General features: G+C 44.5%; 2 protein-coding genes across 7 annotated transcripts in view; one reads left to right on the top strand and one right to left on the bottom strand.

The window, feature by feature from the left end:
• ARHGAP17 (Rho GTPase activating protein 17) overlaps window positions 1–20,904 on the top strand; it is an 87,226-nt gene extending 66,322 nt beyond the window's left edge. Inside the window, exons 15-22 of one of the 5 annotated variants that reach the window (XR_006889320.1) lie at window positions 1,157–1,248; window positions 2,522–2,678; window positions 4,431–4,664; window positions 6,717–6,886; window positions 11,516–12,154; window positions 13,314–13,361; window positions 15,096–15,144; window positions 20,082–20,217. Coding sequence is in view for 4 of the 5 variants with exons in the window: in XM_046665865.1 (XP_046521821.1) it covers window positions 1,157–1,248; window positions 2,522–2,678; window positions 4,431–4,664; window positions 6,717–6,886; window positions 11,516–12,154; window positions 20,082–20,212 (1,423 nt within the window). In the remaining variant the exon portion in view is untranslated. Of the gene's footprint in view, window positions 1–1,156; window positions 1,249–2,521; window positions 2,679–4,430; window positions 4,665–6,716; window positions 6,887–11,515; window positions 12,155–13,313; window positions 13,362–15,095; window positions 15,145–20,081 lie in introns of all 5 variants that reach the window. The other 4 variants (XM_046665867.1, XM_046665866.1, XM_046665865.1 and 1 more) reach the window with 4 other exon arrangements.
• Window positions 20,905–26,587: 5,683 nt separating this feature from the next.
• Window positions 26,588–27,918, bottom strand: part of SLC5A11 (solute carrier family 5 member 11) — a 54,162-nt gene continuing 52,831 nt past the window's right edge. For both annotated transcript variants that reach the window (XM_046665555.1, XM_046665556.1), the window contains one exon: window positions 26,588–26,879. In XM_046665555.1, coding sequence (XP_046521511.1) covers window positions 26,674–26,879 — 206 coding nt within the window. In that variant the 3' untranslated portion in view covers window positions 26,588–26,673. The remainder of the gene's footprint in view (window positions 26,880–27,918) is intronic.

Below are 27,918 nucleotides of genomic sequence, written 5' to 3'. Positions count from 1 at the left end.
AACTTCTATATGTCAGAAAGCACCTTTTACAAATGACAATTCACAAACTAAAGGAATTCTTCCAAAAATATCCAGAATATATAAAAAGGTCTTGGAAATCAATAGACAAACAGTATCTCCTCAAAAAGAAAGATTGGCAAAGAACGTGGGCAGACAGTCCTCTCCAGTCCAACAGGGTTCTAAGGCAAGAGAATGAGCAGAACCCAGAGGGCAGAAGGGAAATAAGAAAGAGTGGGGAGGGTGATTTGCAGGCAGTGCTTACCTTTTAAGCTGGAGTTTAAAAGGAGCTAGAACTTTTACTTGGTTGGAAATTGTGGTGAGAATGTTCCTCCTGGTGGGAAGAGAAGTCAGAGTGATTAATAAGAGAGATGCAATAGGTTTGGGGCAGTCAGACCTGGGATCCAGCTTCTTGGGAATTCAGTGTCCTCATTTATAAAAATAGGCCTCGTAACAGTCCCCATTTTGCAAAAAAGTAAATGCAGTGAAGAATGTGAAACACTGAAGCCTGGTAGGTGCTCAATGAATGTCAGGCCTTTGGAGCTTGTTAGCTTTGGTGGGGTTCTGACTCTGAACTGGAATATGAGCTCCTTGAGGGCAGGGAGAGAGATTCTTCCTTATTTTCTTCCTCTTGAACCCTGGCATTCAGACACTTTCAACTTCTGAACGTGCATCTTGGGACCAGTGCATATAGATGATAGTCTTAATAATACGTGTAAATGTGGAGGCTCAGGTTTTGTGAGGTAAGAAGCAGCACACTGAAACAAGGCATACTGTTAGTTATGTGATAGGCAAAGTTGGTTTGTGCTGATCTTGGATCTTAGACGATAACTACCATAGGCAATACTGTCCCAGTGCGAAAAGCAACCCTGTTCCAAACCAACTGAAAAGCAGCATTTTGACCTACCACTGTTCACTGGCTTAGCCCTCACACTGTAGTGGTTATCACAGTGCACACCAAGGAGTGACAGCAAGTCAGGGTGAATTTTTTCCCTGAGTGATCACTACCATACTCATAGGTCAGGGCCTTGTGGATCTAATTTTTGCATTTATACTTAAATAGTTTATCCTTTAAAAATAACTGAATTGCCCTGGCACAACCTCTGAAATTGGAGTCTGCCTAAGGGAAGTATTTTAACTCTGTGAATTTCCTTTCCAGAACGCTAGCTGACATGGCAGCCGCCACATCCGTCCACGTGGTTGCAGTAATTGAACCCATCATTCAGCATGCCGACTGGTTCTTCCCTGAAGGTGGTTATCTTTTCAGTTTCATTGACTGCCAAAGCAACATGATAATAGTATAAAAACTCTTTTTAAAGAAGAAAATACATGAGTAATCCCTTTCGCTTTTTCATGGTTCTTTCCAGGCTGTTTATTTGCATTCATATTTTGACATAACAGTAACCACATTATTTTGCATTTCACTTTGTTTCAATTAAAACAAGAGCCATTCATTCAGCCAGTGTATACTGAATACCCAGTAGGTGCCATATGTTTGCTGGCAAGACATGCAGTCTTCCCTGGAGGAATTCCGGCCACTGGAGAAGGAAGCCACATAAAAGGAGAAATTGTAATTCACAGCACATTAGAAAGATAGGTGGATGGAGAGCGATTTGACAAACTCACATATTGGGCACAAAGACCTAGGGATTGCTTTATAGAAGAGATGACATTGAATAGACTGGAGTTTTCTGCTTGGAAGAAAGCTTTTTGTTTCCCTAGGCAGATAGTTGGATTTGTGCAAAGATGGAAGAGAAAGTAGAAAAGGTTGATTGGGGCCAGTTTGTGAAGGTCTGAGAATTAGGATTTCATCCTACAGGGGATGAGATTTTCAAACTATGTTGCAGTCCTGGATCCTCAGAGGTTCCCACGCTCTCCTTTGGGAGTAGTGATCAGGCAAATGTGGGGCGTCTGGACCTCCTAGCCTTCCTTCACCCAGAGCAGCCCTGCTGTCACATCTTGTGGAGTGTAAGCTCCATGATGCCAGGGCGTGCTCATGTTTACTTTGCCCTGGTCTTCCTGCCTTCAAGAATCACTCCTCCCTCAGGAAGGTTGCACAATAAATGTGTGACAGGTGAATGAATATTGGCATTCTGCCCCAGATTTCTTTTGAGAAAATGAGTTTTGCAAAAACTGCCGTAGGCAGTGTGGAGTTGATATGGCCTTTTATTTCTAATTTATATTAAACTGTAAATATTTCTCTTCTTTTATGATTCAAATAAGTAATCCTTGCTTCATGTCATCTTCTGTATCCCATGATTTTTTTTCTTACAAAAAATAAAACAGAGGAGTTGTGTAACTTGTATTGTGAATCATATCCCCTCCCCTATTTCTAGCTCTCTTATTTCACCCCCCCTGGTTTGATAAACCCTTCTTAAGGTGTGAGTGCATGGAGCTTCCACTTGTGAATAGCAAGGACTTGTGGACTGAAGAGTGAGGTTCCTATTCCATTGGGGTGTTTTAAAGCCCTCTCAACTCCTGTGCTCTATGTCTCATTTACACTTCTTTGTTTTTCTTCTGGTAGAGGTGGAGTTTAACGTATCAGAAGCATTTGTACCTCTTGCCACCCCAAATTCCAATCACTCGTCCCACACTGGAAATGACTCTGACTCGGGGACCCTAGAGAGGAAGCGACCTGCCAGCATGGCGGTGATGGAAGGGGACTTGGTGAAGAAGGAGAGGTATGTTTAGAATTGTTCAGTTTCAAACTGGCTGTAGATGTCACGTAGAAGAATTGTTAAACCCTTGGTATCTGGTACTGCCTCAATGGACTTATAATGTCAGAGTGACCCACCATGTACCATGACTATTAGAGTCCAGAGAGTTTCAGGAATACTGCTCTAGTTCATTCCAAGCATTAATCTGACCATAAAGTAGATCCGTAGCTTGTCAGTTAACATTTGTACCGTATGCGTCCAAGCTTTACTTGGTGGTCTGAGATAAGCCCTACACAGTGGCATCACACATGTTACAAATTCACCTAAATGTACTTGATTGGGGGAAAAAGAGAAGAAGGAAGAAAAAGTTAAAAATTGTGGACATACGTCTAGGAGTGAATGTGAGAACAATCTCTCTCTCACAGTTAGTTGTGTGATTTGGTGTTTAAAGAGAAATATTTCTGGTATAACTTGACTTCTCAATGGAAGCCAACTGCTGAATCTGATGTTCAGCTGGAGAAACCTCAGAATGTGCCAATTCCAGAAGGAAAAAAATGGCTGTGCTGGACTTAGTGAGAGACAGTATGTCTCTAAACTAGGCTCCATGGGCGATTTGTGGGATTTTCAAAGGTTATTAAGGCTGTTTGTGATTTTTGCCTTCAGATGCCAATCTGTCCAACATGTGTGATGAAATGCCGCTGTGTTCATCAGTAATGCTGAGAGTTAGAGAGGCCTGTTTGAAGTAATGTGCTTTTCTTGCATACATGTTATAATATTACTGGAAATAGTTTTACATTCAAACTAAACAACAGCTGTTATTTTAATTGCCCAATCTTATAATGAGCTTTGTTTTTTTGTTTTGCTTTTTTTTGTAAAAAGCTTTACTTTCCTGTTCTTTTATTCTGGAATCCACGTTTATGTACAGAAGTTTTACTTCTCTGAAGCCCCGTTCATACATTTGGTAGTGCTTCCTGATGGCAAACTCTGTCCTCCACAAAATTAGCCTTCGTATATTTTAAGTCAGAAAACGCAATGTTGTGGGTCAAGTTAGCACACAAAATAAACAATTCTCAGTTATCTGTCTGGGTGGATTCTCCCCGTCAGCTGACCCAGTAAACGCAAGCTCGGGGAGCCATGTATCTTTCTATTTTTTTAAACTGAAAAAAAGTTTTAAGGTTTATACACCAGTGAGTTTAAATGAAAAGTAGGTCTTCCTTCTACCCTATCGTCCAACCGCCATCCCCTTCTCAAAAGCAATAATTTTCCAGTCTTACGTATCCTTTCAGATATGTTCTTTGCAGACACATGTACAGATATTTCTACATCTCAGCTTACGAGGCAGTGTGCTGTGACAGCCTTACCTTGAGCTGGGAGGACTTCTGCACACAGCTTCCACATTGTTCCCCAAACACACAGATTTGGGATGACGGGCTTGTATGTAGTTGTATGGAAATAAACACACTAAAACAATGTCATTCACTCAAGATGAGAGGCCTGCCTATTTGCTTTCAACTGCTCACACCCACATTGAGAAAGGACATTGATCAGTACCAGGTCTGTTGGCTCTCTCAGGTTTAAAGCCAAATTGAGTTGCTTGCCTTGGTAATAGGAATGACCATTAATCATTGGTCATTAATCATTAATTGCTGCTGCGTTGCATACTGGGCAACTTGGGTGGCTATCCCCATGTGTGGGTTTTAACACACGTGGAGCAGTGGGCTTCTGTGTCGGTGGTCAGCTTGCATGGTGTGTTGACTGTTTCTTCTCTCTGTGTAGCTTTGGTGTGAAGCTTATGGACTTCCAGGCCCACCGGCGGGGTGGCACTCTAAATAGAAAGCACATATCTCCCGCTTTCCAGCCACCACTTCCGCCTACAGATGGCAGCACTTTGGCTCCAGCAGGCCCAGAGCCCCTTCCCCAGAGCTCTAGGGCTGAAAGCAGCTCAGGGGGTGGGACTGTCCCCTCCTCTGCGGGCATACTGGAGCAGGGGCCGAGCCCGGGCGACAGCAGGTAAGGAGGCCAGCTTGTGCTGGCAGGAGTGCTGGGCACCCCAGCCTTCTTCAGGTGCTGGCCTGTGGGCATCCATGCCCACAGAATCACTTGGCATATTTTGAACCAGATTTGCCTTCACTCCTCTCGTTGGCAAAGGATGGGAAAAAAGACTGCATATTGCTCGCTTCTTTTCCTGTTTTCAAGAGAAAGCAACATTTGCTTGCATTCTGTACTGTACTGCTTTGGTGCTGGAAACTGGAAGCCAGTAGGTGTCTAGCAGTATTACAAACCTCTTTACCTGTGTGATGTGTACTCAGTGTTCATGTACCATTTGCTCGTTGTCATCTAGTATGCTAACTTGTAAACATTTGAATGTAGCAAGTTAGTTAGATTATAGTATTCCTGGCATTCACTCATTCACTCACTTACTCACTCACTCACTCACTCACTCACCCACCCATCCACCCAGCCAGCCAGTCAGCCCATCCGTCTATCCATCCATCCATCAAATAAGATTTTCTGAGTAACTGTTAAGTGCCAGACGCTGCACTAAGCACACTAGGTGACTGAGGTCCCCTCACCCCCAGCTTTCAGTCTTGTAGGGGAGTTGATACACGAGTACAAGGTAGAAAATATGATGATAGCTTTTCTTAAAAGCCTCTTTTGTTGCTTAACATTTTGATTAGCCACCTGGAATGGGCTGCAAATATGTAGAAACTTTAAGAAAAAGCACCTTTAAACTTGAGATTTTCATTTAATTGGCATGAATTTTTATTTAATTTGCACTGACCCAGGCAGCTGATTCAGAACTGACAGCTGATGTAAAAGGTGAGCCCCTCTACAGAGTATATGCTAAAATTTTTATTATCATTTATTCTACTTTGACCACCTATGAAGCACTAAATGGTCATATATAGAGTAAAATAAATGCGTAAAACAAGGACAGCCGGTGTATCCATGCATCTTTTCCCGTGCAGAGAGATGAATTTGCCTTGGGAGAACTCCCTCACTTCATCTCCTTTGGGATGGGGAGGGAATACCTTGTGGTGTATGAAGCTAGCTGCTTATGTGATAAGAATCTTGTTAAATCCTCATAGCTGAATTCTGAATGTTTTGTCATTCCTGAATTCCTTTTTACTCACATAATTTGGGGAAGTTCAATTTTTAGTTAAAAAGAACTGAGGCTTCAAACTTCCTAGAGCTTCGTATGCTGATCATAAGCTCCAATGTTGGCTTTTGTCAGTAACTACTGCTCCATGCATGTATTTGTTTGGGTTTAAATTTTTTTGATTGAGGAAAAAAAGTATTAGCAAACTCACATTTTCATTTACCTGTAGCATTCAACTTGTTTAATTAAGGCTAAATATATTATTTAAGACAATAATTAGTCATCACTGCAGAAGGACAGATGGAATGTCAGTCATCGATTTGGTCTTTGTTTCATTCTGTAGATATTTTTGTGAACATTTCACTAATGATGTTCACTCTTTAATTACCTTGACAAAATGTCACTGTAAAGTTTGGTAGAAAAAGTTCAGAGCTAGGAAGTAGAAAACCTGAGTTCAATCTCTACCCTCCTGCTAACCACTCGGGACTTAGAGCAATCACTTAGCTTCTCAGAGTTTCTCTTTCCTCAGGTCCACATTATTGATAATAGTCGACTACTTTATAATTTACAGTATTAGTATTTGGCCCTAGCTTTTGCTTAGTTTTTTACAATGTCTGTGTCCAAATCACATTATTTTGAAGCCCAAAAACCCTTTCGCGTTTTTTAATATTTCCCAATTTAAGTACAAGCAAATTAGAACTTGAAATTTCTTGTTGGTTGCTGCAAAATGGTCTCGCTCATGATATTTGAGTGGCAGAGTAGTTGGAAGACAGTCTGATGCAACGAACCTCAAAATATGTAGTCTCATGTGGCACCCAATAAATGTGTGAACTATTTGAAATTTCAGATCAACTTCCTGCCTGCTGAGGTGAAAATTCTGGTTGGCATCTTATATTTTACAGCATGCTCAGCTTTTCTAGCTGGGAATGCCTGACATCTAACTTGGCTTCTTCTCCCCTTAGTCCTCCAAAACCCAAGGACTCTGCAGTTGCAGCTGCACCTGCACCGGGAAAAAACAGCAGTCAAACGGCCACTGGCCAGAATCAGGCCCAGACAGCGACTGGCTCCCATCAGCTCTCTGTCGGCCCAGCACACAATTCTGCTGGCCCCAGTCCCCACACTGTGCGCCGAGGTGAGTAGCTTCCTTCACTGTGTCCCCTTGGGAAGGATGTGCACACCTCCTCGGATTAGTGCAGGGGTTCAGGTGGCGAGCCTTTCCAGCAGATTGTTTCCATGGCTGTTATAAAATGTCAAGTAGAAAGATCAGTCATTGAAGAGAAAAATCATCGACGAGAAATGAAAAAATGGAGAGCAGGAAAGCAGACATTTAAGAAAACGTGTAAGCTATAAAGCTTAACAAACAAAAAGTCATTTCTCCAGAAACACTCCCAGTTTTCCAGGAATCTGGTGTTCCAAGCCCCCACTCTCTTTTGGAACTGTCACAGCCTCTGTACTAGCTAGGCTTTGCAGGTCTGCGAGCCATTGTACCCTCTGGCTTGGGGTCAGGGTCTTCTGGATCCTAATTAACGTATAATCTGAACTGTTACCATCCATGCCCCCTGTGGTCCACCACACAGCAGCCAGAGGAATTGCTTTAAAACACAAAGCAGATCATGCCATTTCTTGGTTGAAACTCTCCAGTGGCTTCCGTGCAAACCTCCCACCGTGGGCCCTACCTGGGCCTACCTCTGAGCCCACCCCTTACACTCTCCCTCTCTCACCGCGCATCAGCCATGCTGCTATGCTCTCTGTTCCCTGATGCACTAAACTCATTACCTCTTTAGAGCTTCCACACTTGTTTTCTCTTCTAGAACATTCTGACCCATATCTTCATGTTGTTCTTTCTTCTTTTTTTAAATTTTATTTTATTGTGGTCAGTGTGCTTAACATGAGGTCTACACTCTCAAATTTTTAAGTGTGCTATTAAGTATACAATACAATATTGTACTCTAGGCACAATGTTCTACAGCAGATCTGTAGAACTTATTTTTCGTGCGTAATTGAGACTTTATGCCTATTGATTAGCAGCTCTCCATTACCCTTCTTCCTATTACTCTGTTCCCCTCATTACTCCTTCCAGGGAGTGCAACTACCATTCCACTCTGATTCTGCGACTTTGACTAGTTTAGATACCTCATGTAAGTGGAATCGTGCAGTATTTGTCCTTCTGTGGCTGACTTATTTCCCTTAGCATAATGTCCTTATGTTTTATCCATGTTGTCATATATGGCAGAATTTCCTTCTTTTTTGAAGCTGAATAGTATTCCATTGTATGAATATACCATTTTTTTCTTTATCCAATCATCATCAGTGGACATTTAGGTTGTTTGTACATTTTGCTTATTGTAAATAATGCCTCAATGAACATGGAAGTGCAAATATCTCTTCAAGATCCTAATTTCAATTCTTTTGAGTAAATACCCAGAAGTGGGATCACTGGATTATATGGTAGTTCTATTTTTAATTTTCTGATGAACCTCCATATTATTTTCCACAGTGACTGTACCAATTACATTCCCACCAAAAGCGCACAAGGGTTCCAATTTCTCCACATCCTTGCCAACACTTGTTATCTTTTGTTTTTTGTTTTTGTTTTGAAGAAGATTAGCCCTGTGCTAACATCTGCCTTCAATCCTCATTTTGCTGAGGAAGATTGGCCCAGAGCTAACATCCGTGCCCATCTTCCTCTACTTTATATTTGGGATGCCTGCCACAGTGTGGCTTGATAAGCGGTGCATAGGTCCACACTCGGGATCTGGGCCGGCCAGCCCCATCTTTTATTTTTTTTTGATGATAACCGTTCTAACAGGTGTGAGATGCTATCTCATTACGATTTTGATTTGCATTTTCCTGATGGTTAGTGATGTTGAGCATCTTTTCATGTGCCTGTTGGTCACTTGTACATCTTCTTTGGAGAAATGTCTGTTCAAGACTTTAGCCTATTTTAAAATTGCGTTAATTTTTTTGCTATTGAGTTGTAGGTGTTCCTTGTATATTTTGAAAATTAACCCCTTACGGTGAACATACTGATTGAAATCTTATATTTTATAGCATGCTCAGCTTTTCTAGCTGGGAATGCCTGACATCTAACTTGACTTCTGCTCCCCTTAGTCCTCCAAAACCCAAGGACTCTGTAGCTGCAGCTGCACTGGAGAGAAATAGCAGTCAGATGGCCACTATTACAAATATTTTCTCCCATTCTGTAGGGTGCCTTTTCCTTTTGTTGACTGTTTGCTTTGCTGTGCAGATGCTTTATAGTTTGGTGTAATCTCACTATTTTTCCTTTGGTTGCCTGTGCTTTTGGTGTCACAGCCATGAGATCATTGCCAACGCCAACATCATGAAGCTTTCTCCTTGTGTTTTCTTCAGAGTTTTACAGCTTCCGCTCTTACATTTAAGTCTTTAATCCATTTTGAATTGACTTTCGTGTGTGGTGTCAGATAAGACCCCGCTTTATCCTCCCAAAGGCTGTCCTCTCCTTTGAGCCACCATCACCTACATCTGGATCCCAACTGATCCTTGGGGGAAATAAGGTCTTCTCTACCTGGATTCCAGGTATAACGCTGCTTTTTTTTTTTTTTTTTTAAGATTTTATTTTTCCTTTTTCTTCCCAAAGCACCCCAGTACATAGTTGTATATTTGTAGTTGTGGGTCCTTCTAGTTGTGGCATGTGGGACGCCACCTCAGCATGGCCTGATGAGCAGTGCCATGTCCACGCCCGGGATCTGAACCAGCAAAACCCTGGCCCGCCGAAGCAGAGGGCGCAAACTTACCCACTCGGCCACTGGGCCGGCCCCTGTAACGCTGCTTTCAGATTGAGACTCCTTCCTAGCCACATAGGAGTCTTTCCTGCTTCCTGCAGTCACAGATCTCCGGCTTCCTCACAGGAGGAGTTTGATCCTTTCTGCCCCTGCCTCAGCCTCCCAGCACCTTCATAGGTGGTCTTAGACAAGGGCTGCCTTTCGCCCAGCCTGGCCTCCATGTGGGACTCCCATCATCTGTCACACTGCTCATGCTTCCTCTCCTGATTCCCTCCACACCCGTAAATGTCAGGAATGATCTTTTATTCAATATGAATTTACAATTAATATTGCTAGAACGGAAAGCTAGAAAATTTTCTTTTTTAAGTTGCTTATGGTAACCAGAGTATGGCTAATATTCCAGATTCCTTCCTTTGTCAGCTAGTTGGTTGTTTCTGTCGAAAAAGTTCTTCTGAGTTCCAGGGCCAAAAGTTCTAGGCCAGCAGAGCAGAGCAGACTTTATACCCTTTTCATTCCTGAATTCTGAGCACTATGAGCAGGGAGCCAGGCAGTGTAGGAAGGAGGAAGAGGGAAAAAAGAGTCCAGGGAATCCACAGGACATGGTGTGAACCTCTGTTTTGCCACTTACCAGTTTTGTGACCTTTTGCAGACGCTTGACCTTTCTGAGCCTCAGTTCTCCCCACCTTGAAATGGATATAACAATGCCTGTCTTGCAGTGAGCTCATGAGACTTACATGAGACAGTTTATCTAAAAGGCCTAACTTGGTGCTGGTGGTGTGTTAGGCAAACGATACCTGTTTGTTTCTGTCCTGCATTTCCCTCTCCCTTGCTCTGGGGATTAGTAGGATCTCAGCAGAATTTGAAAAATGCCAAAGTCTCTTCTTTCCACCCCTCCTCCCAGCCCCAAACCAGTCTCCAGACCTGTCATTTTTCCCTCCTACCTTACCCTCCTCAGTTACCAAATTCCCACCCCCTAGTGATCTAATTTCAGCTGGTGGAGGGAGGAGAGAGCTGTGGCTCACCTCTCCTTAGGAAGATCATTCTAAGGTGCTCTTCCAGATTTATGTGTACTTTTACCTAGGATGTATCTATTAGCTCAAATGATTCTGAAACTGGTAGAACTTCTGTTAAAAAAAAAAAGTCAAGCCTTCTAGGAGAAGCTGGCTTAGGGCCAGGGAGCCATGTTACGTACAGGCAGGCGGGTTGTGCTTAGGGGTCACCTCTTAGCTGCCCTTGCTTCTCTCTGTTTCTCCCACACTCTCTGAGGGATGAGCGCTGCTGTGTGGACTTAGACGAGCAACTCCGTGTTGGTGGGGTGGCCTCCATGAGCTCAGCTTTCTTCTTATTGAGCTTTTAAAATGACAGGTCTTTAAAGACCTATATGTGTATGATGTAGTTTTTTAAAATAAACTTTTTATTGTGAACAATTTTAGATTTACAGAAAAGTTGCGAAGATCGGGCCGAGAGTTCCCCTAGGCCCTTCACTCACTTTCCTCTGTCATGAACATCCTACATCACCCTGGGACATTTATCACAGCTAAGAAACCAACACTCGTACATTACTATTAACTAAACCCCATCTTTTGTTCAAATTTCACCAGTTTTTCCACCAGTGGCCATTTCCTGTTCCAGGCTCACTCCCATCCAGGGGACCACACTGCATTTAGTCCGTGCGTCCCCTTAGTCTCCGCTGGGCTGACAGTTTCTCAGTCTTCCCGTGTTTTATTATGGCTTTGACAGTTTTGGGGAGTACTAGTCAGGCATTGTAAAGAAAGTCCCTCAACTTACGCTTGTTGGATGTTTTTCTCATGGTTAGACTGGGTCTGTGGGTTTTGGGGAGGAAGACCACAGAGGTGAAGTGCCCTCTTGGTTGCCTCCTGTCAGGGGGTACATACTATCAGCACAGCTTATTACTGGCAAGATTAGCCTTGGTCCCTGGTTCAGGTGGTAGCTATCACTGTGCTGCTCTTGCTGAAACGTGTTTTTTCCCTTTTGTGCAGCTGTTAAAAAACCTGCTCCAGCACCCCCGAAGCCAGGAAACCCACCTCCTGGCCATCCTGGGGGCCAGAGTTCTCCAGGAACATCTCAGCATCCCCCTAGTCCGTCAGCAAAGCAATCCACCCGAAGTCCTTCTCCGCCCCCTCAGCACCCAGGCCAGGCTCCAGGCCAGCCCTGCGCCACCTCGCAGCTCTCTGCACCCCGGAGGTACTCCAGCAGCCTGTCTCCAATACAAGCTCCCAGTCACCCGCCACCACAGCCCCCGACGCAGGCCGCACTGCTGGTGCACTCCAAACCAAGTGGCCAGGGCCCGGCCACCCCCATGGCACTGCCCAGCGAACATGGACTTGAGCAGCCATCTCACACCCCTCCCCAGACTCCAACACCCCCCAGTACTCCACCCTTAGGAAAACAGAACCCCGGCCTGCCAGCTTCTCAGACGCAGGCAGTGAGTAACCCTGAGACTGTGCAGCTACACGCTGGAACCTTACCAAGACCGAGACCAGTACCAAAGCCGAGGAACCGACCCAGCGTGCCCCCACCCCCTCATCCTCCTGGCGCTCCTCATCCTCCTGGCACCCAGTCAGCTGGGGATGGCAGCCTCACCAATGCAGCTCCCACTGCTTCCAAAATAGTGACGGGTAAGTAGGGAACCAGTTCAGATATTTCCCCTTTCCATTCTGCATTACTTTTGTACTACTCCCCTTCATTTAGGCTTTGATTTATAACAGGGGTCAGCAAACTACAACCGCAAGCCAAATCTGGCCCCCAGCTTGTTTTTATAAATAAAGCTTTATTGGAACACAGCCATGCCCATTTGTTTACATATGGTCTTTGGCTGCTTTTGTGCTAAAACAGCAGAATTGTGTAGTTGATTCAGAGGTCATATGACTCACAGAGCCTAAGATATTTACTACCTGGCCCTTGAAGTTTGCCGACCCCTGATTTATAGTTTCGTTATGTGTTGAAGACCTGCACATCTACGTTTACATTTTTCTGAGTATAATGAGCTAATCAGGTGGGAGGTACAACATGAATATGAAATTTCTTAGTGAATTTTCTTAGTGAGATTTCTTAGTAAATTCCTCATTAAAATACTTAAGAGTAAAAATGTTCATAGTAAATGAAGCATTAGATATAACTTTAAAAAATATGATTTGTGCCAAATTGAATGCTCCCGGGAGATCTGGGGGCATGATCACATCAGAGTGCCAGCCTCCAGTAGTGAAAGAGGGAAGACTGAAGATTTCCCCATAATTCCCATGGAGACCTGTTTTGGGTGGCAGTGATTGTACAGATTTTAGTGGGCTATACCAAATGGGATAGTCTAATATAGGCAGTCTAGAACATGATCTTTTTATTTAACTATGACTTTTAAAAAAATTTCCATCCCAAGTGCTCTAATTTACTATTTGATTTAAGAAAGGGATGGATGGATTTTTTTTTTTTTTAGTGTGTTTTTAAACATGGTAATTAGGAGCCTTGCATCATTTCTCACAACAGCCCAATTTTGAATTTTTCTAAGTGGAGCTATTTTTAGAGAGGAAGCCGAAATATACCTCTGGGCTCTCCAACCGTGCTGAATGACTTCACAGCTGAAAATGAGCCAAGGTATACCCCAAACTGGGATCCCAAAGGAGGAGGGTTAACCAACTAGTCTAACTTCCAATAACTTTTTTTCAGGAATAAAATGTGTAATTTGCACATGTTATAAATGGTTAATAACTTTTTCTGATGACACCTCAGCTTTTATTTTTAAAAAACAAAACGACATTGGTGTGTTTGTTTGTTTCCCAATAGATGCCCTCCCTAGTGCCCTCACAGGTGGGGAAGGTTTCCAGGACTAAGGTCTGTAACCCCCAAGCAGCTTGCCCCACAGCTCCAAATGCTCCTGCTTAGCCGTGTTGTGCATATGTGCTTTTGACTTTGTGCTCCGGAGCAGCCATTTGACCCCATGCCAGCCGTTCCGTAGCATGTAGACTTTACTTTTGTGTTTATCAGAAGCATTTTGAGCTGCAATGCTCCAAATTCAAGAGGTAGGTGTCAGGGAGATTAAGAGCCCGATTTCAAGCCACTCAGATAAGATAGTAAGAATGTTTTCTCTCTTATTGGTAAGTCTTTCACAAGTGTTCTGCTCTTCTCAGTGTGATTTACCTGTCATTGATTCGCTCATCAGCATCCAACCAAGGAGGACTCGGGTGCAGTTAGCACGGAAAATTGTTTCCCTTGTGTCTTGAGCTTTAATTTTTAATTTTATATCTTAAGTGCAAGTTAACTGCATGGAGCTTCTTAATTCAATGTTTGAAATTCTCAGGACCAAAAGAAAAATCTTCCTCCAAAGATTCCCACACTAAATTCCTTTGCATTCTAGCATGCTTACATTTTGCTTTCTTAAACCACAGGAGTTTTTTAAAAGGCACCGTGAGGCTCATCTGGACCATGCCTTCAGGTCCACATTTGGATGGCATAAAGCTCTCATTATGTGTACAATTGCTTTCATCGGCAGATTTGAGCCTTAAGCCTTTAGTGGGCCACACAGCTCTGGTGTGAGTAAGACTTTCTGTAGGAACCAGAAAGGGGAACAAGAGTGCAACCTTTAAAATGTAGAGGAGGACGCAGGAGTCATTCCACCTTCCCATCTCCTTGGTGATTGACCCAGAAGTCTGGGGCTCCCCAGTTGAGTGGGGAAGTCATTTACAGAGTGAAGTGGCTAAACCCTAAGTAAGGCTGAGCCTTTTAACACTTCAATTCTTGTGACACACCACAATTTTTTCCCCAGATCTTTTCTTCCATTTAGATCTTTTCTTCTACAAACCAGAATTTGGTGTGTTCTTTAATACCATTGTTACCTGGGGTGTTTTTATTCCAGAAGGTTATTTTACGACCTCCTACAACACTGTAATTCACACTGTAATGCTCTGTACTTTATAATTATCAGATAAGTGAAATTTTATATTAAAGATACTTTTCCTGAAGATATTAGCTAAATGTTTAAAAACCTATCTATGCTATAAATTCTCCTAACTCAAGAAATTCCAGGTCACCACGATTATCTTTGTATTATAATTTCTTAAAATCCCCTGGACTGCCATTAAAAGCACACAAAAGGCCAACATTTAGAATTTATGAATCCGCTAGGGTTGATCATGCTGCTATTAGCCATTCTTGGATATAGCCATTGGGTATTTCCAGAAGAAAAAGTGAAACTGCCTTGGACAGGCAATTCTTTATTATGGCATCATGTTTTCACTTGGAAAACTTTAGACAGACAACTTCCTGATAACAGGTTATTCATTTAGAGCATTTAATCTTAAAAAGTTGAATTAAAGCCTGGGGTTTAAATAAGCTCTTGGGGGAGATTATTGCTGCCAAGCAGGTTTGGCAGGAACCTTTGGCAGCTCAGCACCAGCCCTGGAGAGTGGAGGGATGCTGGAGTCGTTATGGAGTCTCTTCTTGTTGTTACTATAGTAAGCAGTAGGATTTTAGCTTTGCAAGTAAAAGAGTTTTTACATCTTGCTGTTTTTAAAGTAATAGATTTTAGCAAAGAGTGTTCTAATTTAAACATTTTATTAAATAATTTAGATGTATGACCTGCCATATTCAGTAAGAACTGAAATTGGAATATTTAATGGTAAGGAAAAAGGCACCTGATTGGCCAAAGCATTTTTGCTACTTTATGATCATATTTGTGCACTAATGCCTGTTACTAACCAGTCACTCTAACCACGCCTGCTTGCATCCCTACTAATAGTGCATGCACTAAAGGAGGCTGGCTTCCTTCATGCTTGCTGTCAATTACTCTGAGTACTAAGTGTGTTCACAGATGTGCGACAGGTGGTCATGGTGCTGGTCTTGTTACTTCTTTAATTTCCATTTTTTTCTATACCAGGCAGGCTTGAGGTATAGTAGAAAGAATATACGTTATAGAGTTGGACATGCCTGAATTCAAATTTCAGCTCTCTGTGTAACATCAGGCAAGGTACAACCTGGTTGATCTGTAAATCTGATGTCTGTGAGAATTATTGTCGAAGAGATTACATCAGATAAATAACAGCATCTAACAGTTCTTAATATACAGTGGACCTAAATAAATAGTAGCTATTTATTATCATTTTTATCTAGAAAAAAATAGGTAATCAGAGTTATGGATTAGATTCATAGGTCAACATTTTTAAAACTCATATGCCCAGACCCAGCCTTCTAGGACCCAGATGCAGGAGGTCTGGGGCCCAGGCAACCATATTTTGATTCTGATGCACCACTTGGTTTTCCTAATATGGGTTCTTTCACAGTTTAAAAAGACAGTGCTCAGGAGTGGAAGAGAATTTCTTAATTTAGTGAGCCTGAGAATCCCCATGAGTCATCCGTGCACTGTGTGCTGGTGTACCAAGTCAGTCTCTTAGCAGTCAACAAAAACTCAACACGTTGCTGGTTCTCATGGTGTTCTTTTTAAAAATTAGGCTGTTTTTATATCATGAAAGGAATGCATTTAAAAAAATAATCATGGATATTAATGAAAATTTTGGAACTAAAAGTAAGAAGTCCCCTTCTACAGTTGAAGAAGTCTACCATTCATATTCTATTTTTTTCCTCTTTTTATTCTGAAATACAAAGGGGTACATGATCATAATTATTTTGCATATGCAGATTCTGACCTTGCATTTTTATTTTACTTTACATCATATGCTCTTTCCCATGTTATAATGTAGTTTTTATAACCATCTTTTTCAATGACTGCATAATATTTCATTATTGCTCATAGTTAGACATTTAAGTGCCTTTTGCTTCTACTTGCAGTTTATTTTTAGTAGATATCAGAATCATGTCATTATACACATCCACTGAGACTTGAACAGAATCTCTCCTTTGACTAAAATAATAAAAAGTTGGCTCAAAGTCTTTTATAGACTAGAAAGACTCTCACAGCCCGAGAAAACTGATGAGGCGTAACAGGAAGTCATTCTAGTTTAAAGAGGGATGAATGGTGAGCAGAGGGTTGTTGGTTCACCCTGCAGTTGTGCCTGAAGTGTTTAATTTCAAGGATGTATTTGGATCCATTACTCACCAAAGTGACTGTCAGAACAACTTGGGACTTTTTGAGGGGTAGGTTTATAACCCAAAGCGCATATTCAAAATTGTTGACGTGACAAATAAACCTTCTAGCACCATACCCTAAATTATAGAATGCAGTTCTGGCCCTTGGAGGGCCCACTTCCTGGATCACAAAACTCAAAAAAGGAAGGAACCTGGTTACATTTGTCTGAGCCCCAGATCAGTGGTGAACTGCGTCACATTCTGCCTGTGAGCTGAGGCTGCGTGCAGCGCCTCTCTCTCTGGTTTTTTGTTTTTGTTGTTTTTGTTTGTTTGTTTTGGGTAAGGAAGACCGGCCCTAAGCTGACATCTGTTGCCAGTCTTCCTCTTTTTTCTTGAGGAAGATGGTCCCTGAGCTAACATCTGTAGCAGTCTTCCTCCACTTTGTATATAGGATGCTACCACAGCATGGCTGAGCAGTGCATAGGTCCGCACCCAGGATCTGAACCTGCGAACCCTGGGCCACTGAAGTGGAGCAAACCCAACCACTACACCACTGGGCCAGCCCTCGGGGTTTTTGTTTTTTTGGTTTTTTTTAAATAAAATATCTGTCCTACAAACTTTGCTCCAAGCAGTATGCTCAAAGACCAACCCTTCTTGGAATGCATATAATGAAAAGGAATGCCTCATGTAAATTCATAGCCAGAAAGTTTTAGAAGTGTTTAAAAAAAATAAAGAAGGTTCCTACAGGTTTCTTTCGAAAATAACCCTTTTCTCCTTTTTACTAAAATGAACCTGAGTGTCTAAGACTCACCCCATCAGCTCCTCAGATACTGTCTTCTCTCTCAGGACCCTCACCCAAGGGCATACAGACTCCTTTGGGAAGGAGGAAAAGCATTCTGCTGAGTAAGAACCAGATGCCAGAGTCTCGCCCGCCTGGCTTTGATCCTCTGTGAGGAGTTGTGCCTCTCAGTCTCCCTTTCTTCTCTCAACAGCAGCACTCATGCTGCCTTAAGGTTGTTTCACGGGGTTCAGCAATCTGATGCAATGACCTGTGTGGTGCACTTAGCACCATATCTGGTAGATAGTAGCTGCTAAATAATGTCAGCTGTTCTGATGAAGATTAGTCTATTTCTGGAAGCTGGTTCTCCACCCATGCTGTGATCCAGTAAGGTTTTTTGTGTGGAAACAGATTTGCTATTTTCTTTCAAGAAATGGTTCATGTGAGAATGAGAGAGAAGCTGGGGAAAGAAATGTACCTGCCAACCTCAGGCAAACCAGACAGTGGAGGCAGAGTAAAGGAACTTCCCTTGTGCTCCCACCACACATTTTTCCCCTGAGTATATAAGTATGTTCATCATAAATAGTTACAGAAATTCAGAAAAATACAAATCCAGAAATTATTTGTATGCGATATAAAAAGAAGATTGCAAATTTGTCCTCTGAAAAGAGTCTGTGCTGATAGGTGTTAGCTTGCATGTAAATCCAGGTATTAACAGGTAGAATCTAATTAGTATGTACAACACCTTTGCATCGTGCATCCCCCAGCAGGCATGTCTGTTCCGTAGTTCCTTGTAAACTCTTTGGGCCAAGAAGAGACACTGGCTGGTCACACCATCTGTCTTATTGGGTTAGGATAATGGTAAAGGGATTGAATTTGCAATGGATTTCTTGTACCAGTGTTGCCTTTGAGATGCGGCTACTTCTTTACCTGAGGCTGTAGGAGGGGAGGATTGAAAAGATGATTGACTCTTCTGTCAGTCTATCTGTCCATCCATCCAGCCAGCCAGCCAGCCAACCAACCAGCTATAAAATTTATTGAGCAACTGCTATTAGCCAATCACTGTTGTAGGCATTGAGGACACACTGTGAACAAGACAGATATGGCCCCTGTCCTCATTGACTTCCATTCTGATGAGGACAAATCTGAGATGTCTTCTATTCTGTGCACACAGATCACCCTCAACTGCGCCATTGGATGGTGCAATTCAGCATAATTCAGTCATAAGACTTGAATTGCCTGAAATGGAATTCAGCATCTGAACTCTTGGACACCTTGGCACCTCCATAAATCTAGAAATTTCTCTGACTTGTGGTGCATAGGAAACCTTGAGGGACCGGTCTGCCAACCCAGCAGTCATTGAGAGAAAAGCGATGCCCCAGGAAGTACAGCTCAGAACTGTAGGGACGTGTGGGGCCAGGAAGTGGTCTCAAAGCAGTGAGCCTCCCAGAAGTGCACCTGCATTTGCCGCCTCTGCCTGTGTGGATGAGGAGCAGGCAAAACAGAAGTACTATCAAAAGCAGCTCCCAGCAAAGGCAGACGTGGTGTAACTCTGTACCACAACAAGTACACCTCCACCTCCCGCTCTGGTTCCTCCCTGCTCCCTACCAGGCCCAGCTCTAACCTGGCAAAGTGAAACTGCTACAGATCTGAACGTCTCCCTTCTCTCTTGCACCAGCCCTAGAATATCTAACAAGGCTCTCATCATTTGTTAGAACCCACATCTACTTAGAGGAACAAATTCTTCCATCTTAATTAGGAGCTGTCTCCTCCTCTTGACTGTAGGCTTCATTAAAGCTGGGTCTGTCTTGTTCACTATCGTGTCCTCACAGGTGGAACAGTGCCTGGCATGGGGCAGGTGCTCAGCAAGTATTTGTTCATGAATGAGTGAATCTGAAACTCACTGTCCTAGGAAGAGGGCTGAGATTGGTGAAGGTGTCTTTTTGTGAACTTAGGAATGAGGGACAATGACTTGAGGAACATGTATATTTGCCATCTTGCTAAAGGAATTCCAGCCAACAGAGTAAGACATGAAAAAGGAAATTGGAGGCATGAATATTAGAAAGAGAAGAGAAAATTAATATTTGCAGGAGATTCGGTGGTCTACCTCAGTGATTGTCAACCAGGAGTGACAGCGCCCCCCCAGGGGACATTTGGCAATGTCTGGAGGCATCTTTGGTTGTCACACTTGGGGAGAGAGGGCATGTGCCAGGACACCTAGTAGATAGAGGGCAGGGATGCTGCTAAACATCCTACAGTGCACAGGACAGCCCCCACAACCCAGAGTGACCTGGTCTCCAGTGTCCTTAGCCGAGGTTGAGGGCATAGCATTAATAATGGCAGGAAAACTCATCAGCCTCAGAGGAGGGAGCTCTTTCCAGTGAAGCTCATCTAGTCCTGCAGCCCAGATGTTGTCAGGAGGTTTCAGTTAGTGCATGAGAGGCATTGGTAAGAAAGAGATCTCCTTTCCTCAATCAGAGCAAGCAAATCCTTTGAAGCTTGTATCTCCGAGGACTGCCATGGGTTCGCAGAAAGGAGCACCAGAGCCAGGAGGTAGGGCTGTGCCACGTGGCTGCCCTCGGGTCTCAAAGGCTTGACTCAACTTCTAAGGGCTGACGGTGCCTCTAGTAAGGGAATGTGTGTGCGCATGGGCTGACCCTTAAACCTCCTAGCTTCTCTTCTTCTCAGAGTGCCCTCAAGTGGCCTCTTGGGTATTACCAGGCATTGACACCATGTCTCCTCATGTTTTTGTCCAGACACCAACTCTAGGGTTTCAGAACCGCTTCGCAGCATCTTTCCTGAAATGCATTCAGACTCCGCAAGCAAAGACCTACCCGGCCGCATTCTGTTGGATATGGACAATGAAACAGAAAGTACCGCCCTGTGAAGAAAGCCACCTCCCAGCCCTTGACCCCTTCCACCCAGGGAGTGGAACAGGGGCAGGCAGACTTTTATCTTTGCAGACCAAACAGTGAAAAGCTTTCAGTGGAGGGAAAAAGAAGGCCTTACCATAGAGAACTGCCTTCTCAGAGCCTGAGGAGCAAGCAAGGCTGACACTTAAAGCTGAATGACCTGTGTCTTGAAGAAGTTGGCTTTCTTTACATGGAAAAGAAATCATGCCAAAAAATCAAAAAGAAAAAAAAAAGAAATACCTGGAGTGGAAAGAGTATCCTTGCTGAGACGAGTCTGGGAAGCTTTCGTCAATGCAGTAATGCAGGCGGCACCAGTGGCAATTTGGAATGAATGAGAAGCAATGCGTTAACTCTTTATTTAATAAAACACGTTCATTATGCAAGTTGCCTGCTTCCTGCTACTTGGACTGTCATTCTCACGTACCTGGAGGGAGGTGCCTCTCCTTCAGACATGCTGCAGAACCATTTTGTATGAAGTATAGTCTGTGTCTCCCTGACCCCCTCTAAGCCACGAGCATTGATGGTGACTGCTGGATCTGTCACCTCAGCAAACTGGATGTGACTTGTGCCTTGTTGGATTGCCAGAATGTAAAAAGTAATGTACTGTTCTTTTCTTTTTTTTTTTTTAAACAATGTAATTGCTACTTGATAAGGACCGAACATTATTCTAGTTTCATGTTTAATTTGAATTAAATGTATTCTGTGGTTTATATGAAAACTTTATAATTCTTGGAGGCAAAACTGTGGATTTTGTGTGTATGTGTGTGTGTGTGCATGTTCATGTAACCAAACAGAATTGTGATGGGACATCTAGGGCTCTAATTGTGACTGTAGCAGTTTGAAAGAGTGGAGAGCAAGGTAACAGCAGTGAAAGCAGCCACCAGGTACCCCAGAGACCTCCGAGACTGGCTGTCCTTCCTGAATGTTCCGTGGAGAAGGCTCTTCCTTTGCTCTTACCAGTCTTGACACCCTTTCTTGTCCCTCCAGGGACACTTGGACTCTTGGAGGCTGACTCCCAGTCATTCAGGCCCATGGGCCTAGGGCAGAAGTCAGAAGCCATTACTATCTGTGGGAATTCCCTTTTCCAGTGACTGGAAGCCACTTCTTTCCCAGGATTGAGATTGAAGCCAAGTGAGACCAACAGTCTGGATGGCTGTTCTGACACCAGCCCCTCTGTGTGGCTCAGATTTGGTGGTCTTCTCTTGCGAGTACAGAGAGACATGCTGCCAACATTGGCTGCCCAGAGCCATTCCATTGATAGAGTTGTTTGCTAGTTGCATCAATGACCTGTCCCCTGCTTAGAAGACATTGGACCTCCTTCCACTATGAATTAACAAGTTTAACTTGAAAAGGGCAATCACTTTCTCCTCTTAACTCAAAGCTCCTTGTGCCCCCAAAGTGCTCCCTACACTTACTAATTACATTGAAAATATGTGCCTATAGACCCTGTTTCCCCCATATCTTAAATTTATATATGTTAAGGCTCACTCTTTCCCCCTATACACCATCTATGTTCTTTTTCTCTACCCCCTTTCGCTATAGAACAAACCTGCTAGCCAAAGCTAAGGTCTCGGTGTCAGGTGCTCATCAGTGTTGGCCCCTTCAAGGAGCCTGGCTGTCCACAGTCAGCATCTCTGCAGCACCTTGGAGGTACTTTCTCCGTAATGCCTGAGCACGCACTCAGGAGGAAGCTGGGACACGGGGCTTGGTGCCTGGGGACCTGGAAGGTCCATGGTGAATGTTCTCGCCAGAATGTCGCATGTGTTTTGTTGTTGCTGATTCCGAAATACAACAAACCATACCCTCATTATTTTAAGAACAGCATTCAATTTCACTCTCCCATTGTTTTTATAATCTTCCTACCCTAAGAGCTCCAGCTAAGGAAAAATGAAACTTTTTTTTTTTAAAGATTGGCACCTGAGCTAACAACTGTTGCCAGTCTTCTGGTTTTTTTTCTGCTTTATCTCCCCAAACCGCCCCATACATAGTTGTATATCTTAGTTGCAGGTCCTTCTAGTTGTGGGATGTGGGATGCCGCCTCAACGTGGCCTGACGAGCGGTGCCATGTCCGCACCCAGGATCCGAACCCTGGGCCGCCGCAGCGGAGTGCGCCAACTTAACCACTCGGCCACGGAGCCAGCCCCGGAAAAATGAAACTTAATTTGACTCTGTGTGTGTGTCAAAAGTAGATACCCAAATGGGGCTACTGGCCGTCCTCTTGGATGGTCAGTTGTGATGTGGACTTGGTGTCTCAGCTTCGGACATCCGGAGCTGTAACTGCATCATGGTGGAAGCATCTCCAAGGTTACCCCTGCTGGGGGAGTCGCTACATTGCCATCACTTTCCCTTGACACCACACATATTAGAGCCTCTTGTCATCCTACCACCATCAGAAAGATAGGAAAGTCTGTAGTCTAAACTCGTAATGGCTTTCCCCGACCATCTAGGAGGTACTGGTCTCTAGACATCTGCCCCTTCAGACTATTTCTTTCTCTTCTCTATAGAACAATTTCTCATAGAAAGTTCTAGCCCTGTGTGCTCAGGCTTTCTGTTCCTGCTCCTCTGCCCACAGCTAAACCAGGGTGAAGGACCTGTTCCTCACACCACACCTTGCATTCAACACTCATCTAGCCTGTTCTCCATCCAGCATTTTGGAGATCGCAGGGGATCAGGGCAGGTCCCTGGCTGCCCTGATTGTGCTGGGTTCTCCCCTGTGAATTCCTAAGTTCAGATGCAGTTGGACAGACTAAATTCCTGGGGCTTCTTGATGGCCCTGGTGCCTGGGGGCTCCACAGATGGACCCTTGTCCCCCTCTTGGGGCTCTGGCACCCAATGCTCCCCCAAGCCCAGTGAGCCCCACAAGTGCTCATATTTGGAGGTCTTAAGACAAACCCTCCTCTGACTCCTCTATCTGTGGTCTCTTCCCACCATTTCCCCACCTGCACCATATCGCAGGGCCTTTGCCTCTTCTCACAGGTCGTACTCTACCATCTCTTTGCTGTGTGGTCTCAAGTGTGACTCCCAGTCTAGGAGTCTTGCATCAGACTGGGCAACACCTCATTGACAAATGTTTCTACACCAGTGGCTTCCACTTCTCTAAGATTGTAGTGGTGGAGCTAGGAAGGAGGAAAGATCCACGGGCATGGGGAATCCACTGGTTCTGAGGAAACCAAAAGGCAGAAAGTGGTCCAAACTGCCTAAGCTGCCACCTAAGGGGAGCAAGGCAAAAGGTGGTGCAGAGTGGGGGCACCTCTCTCTGGAAGCCACTTTTAGAGATGTCTCTGTAGTCCACCCTCCCACCCACAGCCCATCTGTGTCCTTGTGGCCATTCTCTGTTTCCTGCCCTGGTACCCTCACAATAAATTCCTTTTTTTGTTTTTTGCATAAATTTTCTTAGGTTTGTCTCTGTTGCCTGCAACCAACTGACTCTTACTTGATACACTCCCTAAAAGAGGCTCTCCTCTTCTGCTCACTCCCAGACACATGGCTATGGCTATACAGACCCCTTACAGCTCCACAGGCAAACTTTCCCCTTCCCACACTCTCCCCACCCAACCCCACTCTTATCTATTGCTGTGTGACAAATAATCACAAATTTAGCAGCTTAAAATGACACACATTTATTATTTTACAGCTTCTGTGGGTTAGGAGTCCATGCACAGCTTAGCTGGGTCCTCTGCGTGGGTCTCACAAGACTGCAGTCAAGGTGTCAGCCAGGGCTGGGGTCTCATCTGAAGGTATGACTAGGGGTGGATACGCTCCTAAGCTCTTTCAGGTTGTTGTCAGAATTCATGTCCTTGTGGTTGTAGGACCACAAGGTCTGAGGGCCCAGGCTTCTTGCTGACCATCATCTGGAGGCTGCACTCAACCCCCAGAGGCAGCCTGCAGTTCCTGGACGTGTGGGCTTCCCCAGTATGGCTGCTACTTCATCAAGCCAGCAAGGACAGCCTCTAGAAGGAGTCTGTTAGCAAGTCAGAGTCTTAGATGATATAACGTAATCATGGACTGACATCTTATCACCATCACCATATTCTATTGCTTCGATCCAGTCGCAGGTTCCATATGCAGGCAAGGAGAAGGGATTACAAAAGGGCGTGAGGACCAGGAGATGGGGATCGTTGAGGGTCATCTTAGGGTCTATCCGCCACACACATCAAAACGTCATCACAAATGACACATATGGAGGTATATTTGAACCAAATACTTTTCTGGAAGAACAAAAAAAAACTGGAGTTCTGTTTTCACCCTCTATACTTGTATTTGAATTCAGTTTTTATGCGCATCAATAAATTATATTTGAATGACCAAAAAAATATTTGCTTGTCATTTCATAGCAGAAACTCAGCATTTTTGTTTTCATTCAAAGACGCTTAGAATTGAAGCCATGTCTTTTAAATAATTTCTGTGTGACCTCCAGGTAAATATTGACAGCTTACTCTTCCATACACTGGCCTAGACCCTGGGGAACCAACCTGAACCGTACAAACATGGCCTCGGCCCTCAGGACGCTTGCAAACAAACCCGGGAAACAGAGAGAGAGAGTGTGGAAGGGGAGGAGCTGTGGAGCACGTGGGAGGAAGGAACAGCTTGTGCAGTGGCCGGGGGGTGAGAGAGAGTGTACTAGTAAAGTGGGAGGTGGGCAGCGGGCAAGGAATAAGGCTAGTGAGGTAATAGGGTGCTGGAGCATGAAGGGCCTTCTACCCCAGGTTTGGAAGTTGCCCAAGGCCAGTAGGGAGCTACTGAGAGAAGAGAAGAGTGATAGTCCCATTAGTATTTTAGATCCTCGTGGCTGCGGTGCAGGCAATGGATTACAGCGAGGGCCAGACTAGAATCGCTGATGCCAGCAGCCTAAACTAAGGTAGAGGCAGTGGACGGATTAACATATTGTTAGGGAGGCAGAGTCAGCATGATTTGGTGGCCAGTTAGGAGGCTGGTGCCAGCCATCCAGGGGAGAGATGGCAGTGGCCTGAGTGTCTATAGCAAAAGCTCTCAGTAAAACACACTTTTGACCCCAACCAACGGCAGCAGAAGTCATGGTGTGATGGTCCAGAGCAGCCACCGAGGCTTGGTGGAGGGGCAATTTGGGGAAGCCTCCTGGGCCTCCCACTCCCCTCCTTTGGCCCTTGGAGGGGACGCTCAACCTCCCCTGGAGCCCACTTGCCCAGACACCGGATCAGGCTTGTCAGGAGTCAGTTACAGCTATGTGAATAGCAGCCACATTCGTGAACAGCTCCCTACATAGACTCTTTCCTAAGGAAGGCTGACATGTGCCTTTGTCCACCCCCAGCTCTCACTTGGATTGGTGTGGAAGAGCCAGGCCTCCGACAAGGGTAGGGGCCGAGCTAACACACTGACCTTTAGACCAAGTGGTCCAGGTGCTGAAGGCATCAGGTAGGAACTCAAATGATACCACTGAGTTACTAGGGAACCAATGGCTCCTCAGCCCCAGGGTGTTCTGTCCATGGTCTTTTGAAGTCCAGAAATTGGGGTCCCTTGAGAGACTATTCCATTCTCCAGTTGTCAGGCTGGTAAGTGGTTCTAATCTACCCTACCCTCCTCCTTTATCCCAGGACTAGAATAATAGCTCCTGGCCCTGGGCTTCCCCAGAGATGGTCTCAAGGCTCCTTCTGTTGTCCAGCCCTTGCTCTTAGCTGTGCAAACAGCCCCTACAGTTCATCCCATCAGACCCCATCAGGGCCCGAATAGGGAAATTAGAGTGGCTGGCTCCACACAGGAGTGGCTGCTCTTCAGGTCAAAAGCCCCGTTGTCCCTTGGCCAGTAGAGATTCATTGTGGAGTTGCTCATCCAGGCTGCTTGTTTTCAGGAAGTACCATAGTGGGGAGTTAAGCAGAGAAACACAGGCTAAGCCAGAACTTGGGAAGTGCCCACAATTCCCTGGTTTTCTTATAGCACAAGATTCCAGGGCCCCCACTCGGGTCTACTTCCCAGAGATCATACCGAGGAGCAAGGATGGCAATGAGAAAACATTTGGGGACCAGCTATTCCTTCACCCGAAGCCAGCCACAGTGGAAGGTGAGATAGAAGGCAGGTCCCATTCCTTGCCCTTCAAAGATGAGCTGGGGAAAGTTCAAGTGCTAACGTTTCAGCCCAGGAGATGTGGGTACTGCTGGGCTGGGAGGTCTTGGGGAATCTTTTTGTTTATCTGTTTGAATTTAGCTGTGATGTTGCCTGATGGACAGAAAGAGTGAATAACGAGCCTTTTGAGACAAGGAAGCTTTTACACGTCTCTCCATTTTCCAGCTCCTAACCTTCATTCCCTCTTAAGAAGAAAAGAGCTAAAGGTCACGTTGAAAATATCCCATAAACACCTTGGAAGCCTCATGGTAAACAAACACAGCTTTATTCTTTTTCTTTCATTAAAAAATTGGGACATTGATAACCAACTGAGAGCTTCGGCCCCTGGGTTCACCACACATTAAGCAAAGTAGCCCCAGAGAAAGAGGGCACAGCTAACGCAGACAATGAGGTTGATGTCCAGAAGGGTTTTCACAAGGGGGTTTTCTTCCAAGGAAACTATGACAGGCTCTGCTTTGCCTGGAGGCTCCTTCTTGCCCTTGCTCTCCATTCCACAGAGCCACAAGATGGCTTTCACCACCATGGATGGCTTTTGGGCCACATCACCTAAAAAGAACCCAAATAAAGATCCTAAGGATGGGCTGTGTCTCACAGAGAAGGGAGAAGAAGGGACCAACTTGGTGTGCCCCACGCACCATGATAAATACTTTACCTACCTTTTCTGGAAGGTATTAATGAAAACCTTAATTCTGGGAGATTGGTATTTTCAGACTTTTCACCATTTTCAGGTGAAGAATTTCAGATGAAGAGAGAGAGGCTCAGACTACCTTGAGCAAAGCCATGTAGCTGGTAAGCAGTGGCAGGGGTGGGTTTAGGACCCAGCTCTGACTCCCTCCTCTTTCACACTGCCTGCCAGGAGGCTGAAGAGAATGGGCACTCCTGTGGGAAATGACTTCTCCATTCTGAGCTGGGGGTGTGGACTCAGCTGCCTATAGAGCCAGGCAGGTGGTGTATCCAAGTCAGGGGCAGCCAATTTGCTTATTAAACATGTCAAGGTATTCTTCACCTCTACCAAGAAATATTCTCTCTCTCTCATTTTTCTTGAAACACGTGGCCTTCGGGACCTATGCTTGAGTTTCCCACTCTCAGTTGACACAGGTTCACATGCACAATTATTTATTTAAAAACAAAAAAAAAGGCCATGTGTCATAATAAATGACAACCACAGGCTCAGGGTCCTGGAGACAACAGGGGCTGGTGGGGACCTTGACTAAATGAAGGGCACATCTCAGGTCTAAGGGGCAGCTGCTTTATAGCTCCAGACAACTTTTGCCATGTAGACATGTGGGCCCAGTTTTGCCAGATCTTCCCATGTTTCAAGAGAAGATGGAAATCTGGAATTTTATGTGAAATCTCCCAATTTTTATTGTTTTTTTTCCTCTTAAGATTTTTTTTTTTTTTTCCTTTTTCTCCCCATAGCCCCCTGGTACATAGTTGTATATATTTTTAATTGTGGGTCCTTCTAGTTGTGGCATGTGGGATGCCGCCTCAGCATGGCCTGATGAATGGTGCCATGTCCGCACCCAGGATCTGAACCAGCAAAGCCCTGGGCTGCCGAAGCGGAGAGCGTGAACTTACCCACTCG

This window comes from Equus quagga, chromosome 7 (genome assembly GCF_021613505.1).
Source record: "Equus quagga isolate Etosha38 chromosome 7, UCLA_HA_Equagga_1.0, whole genome shotgun sequence".
Classification (NCBI taxonomy): domain Eukaryota; kingdom Metazoa; phylum Chordata; class Mammalia; order Perissodactyla; family Equidae; genus Equus; species Equus quagga.
The sequence above is the reverse complement of the archived record's forward strand: the minus strand, read 5'-3'. Positions and strand labels throughout refer to the sequence as shown.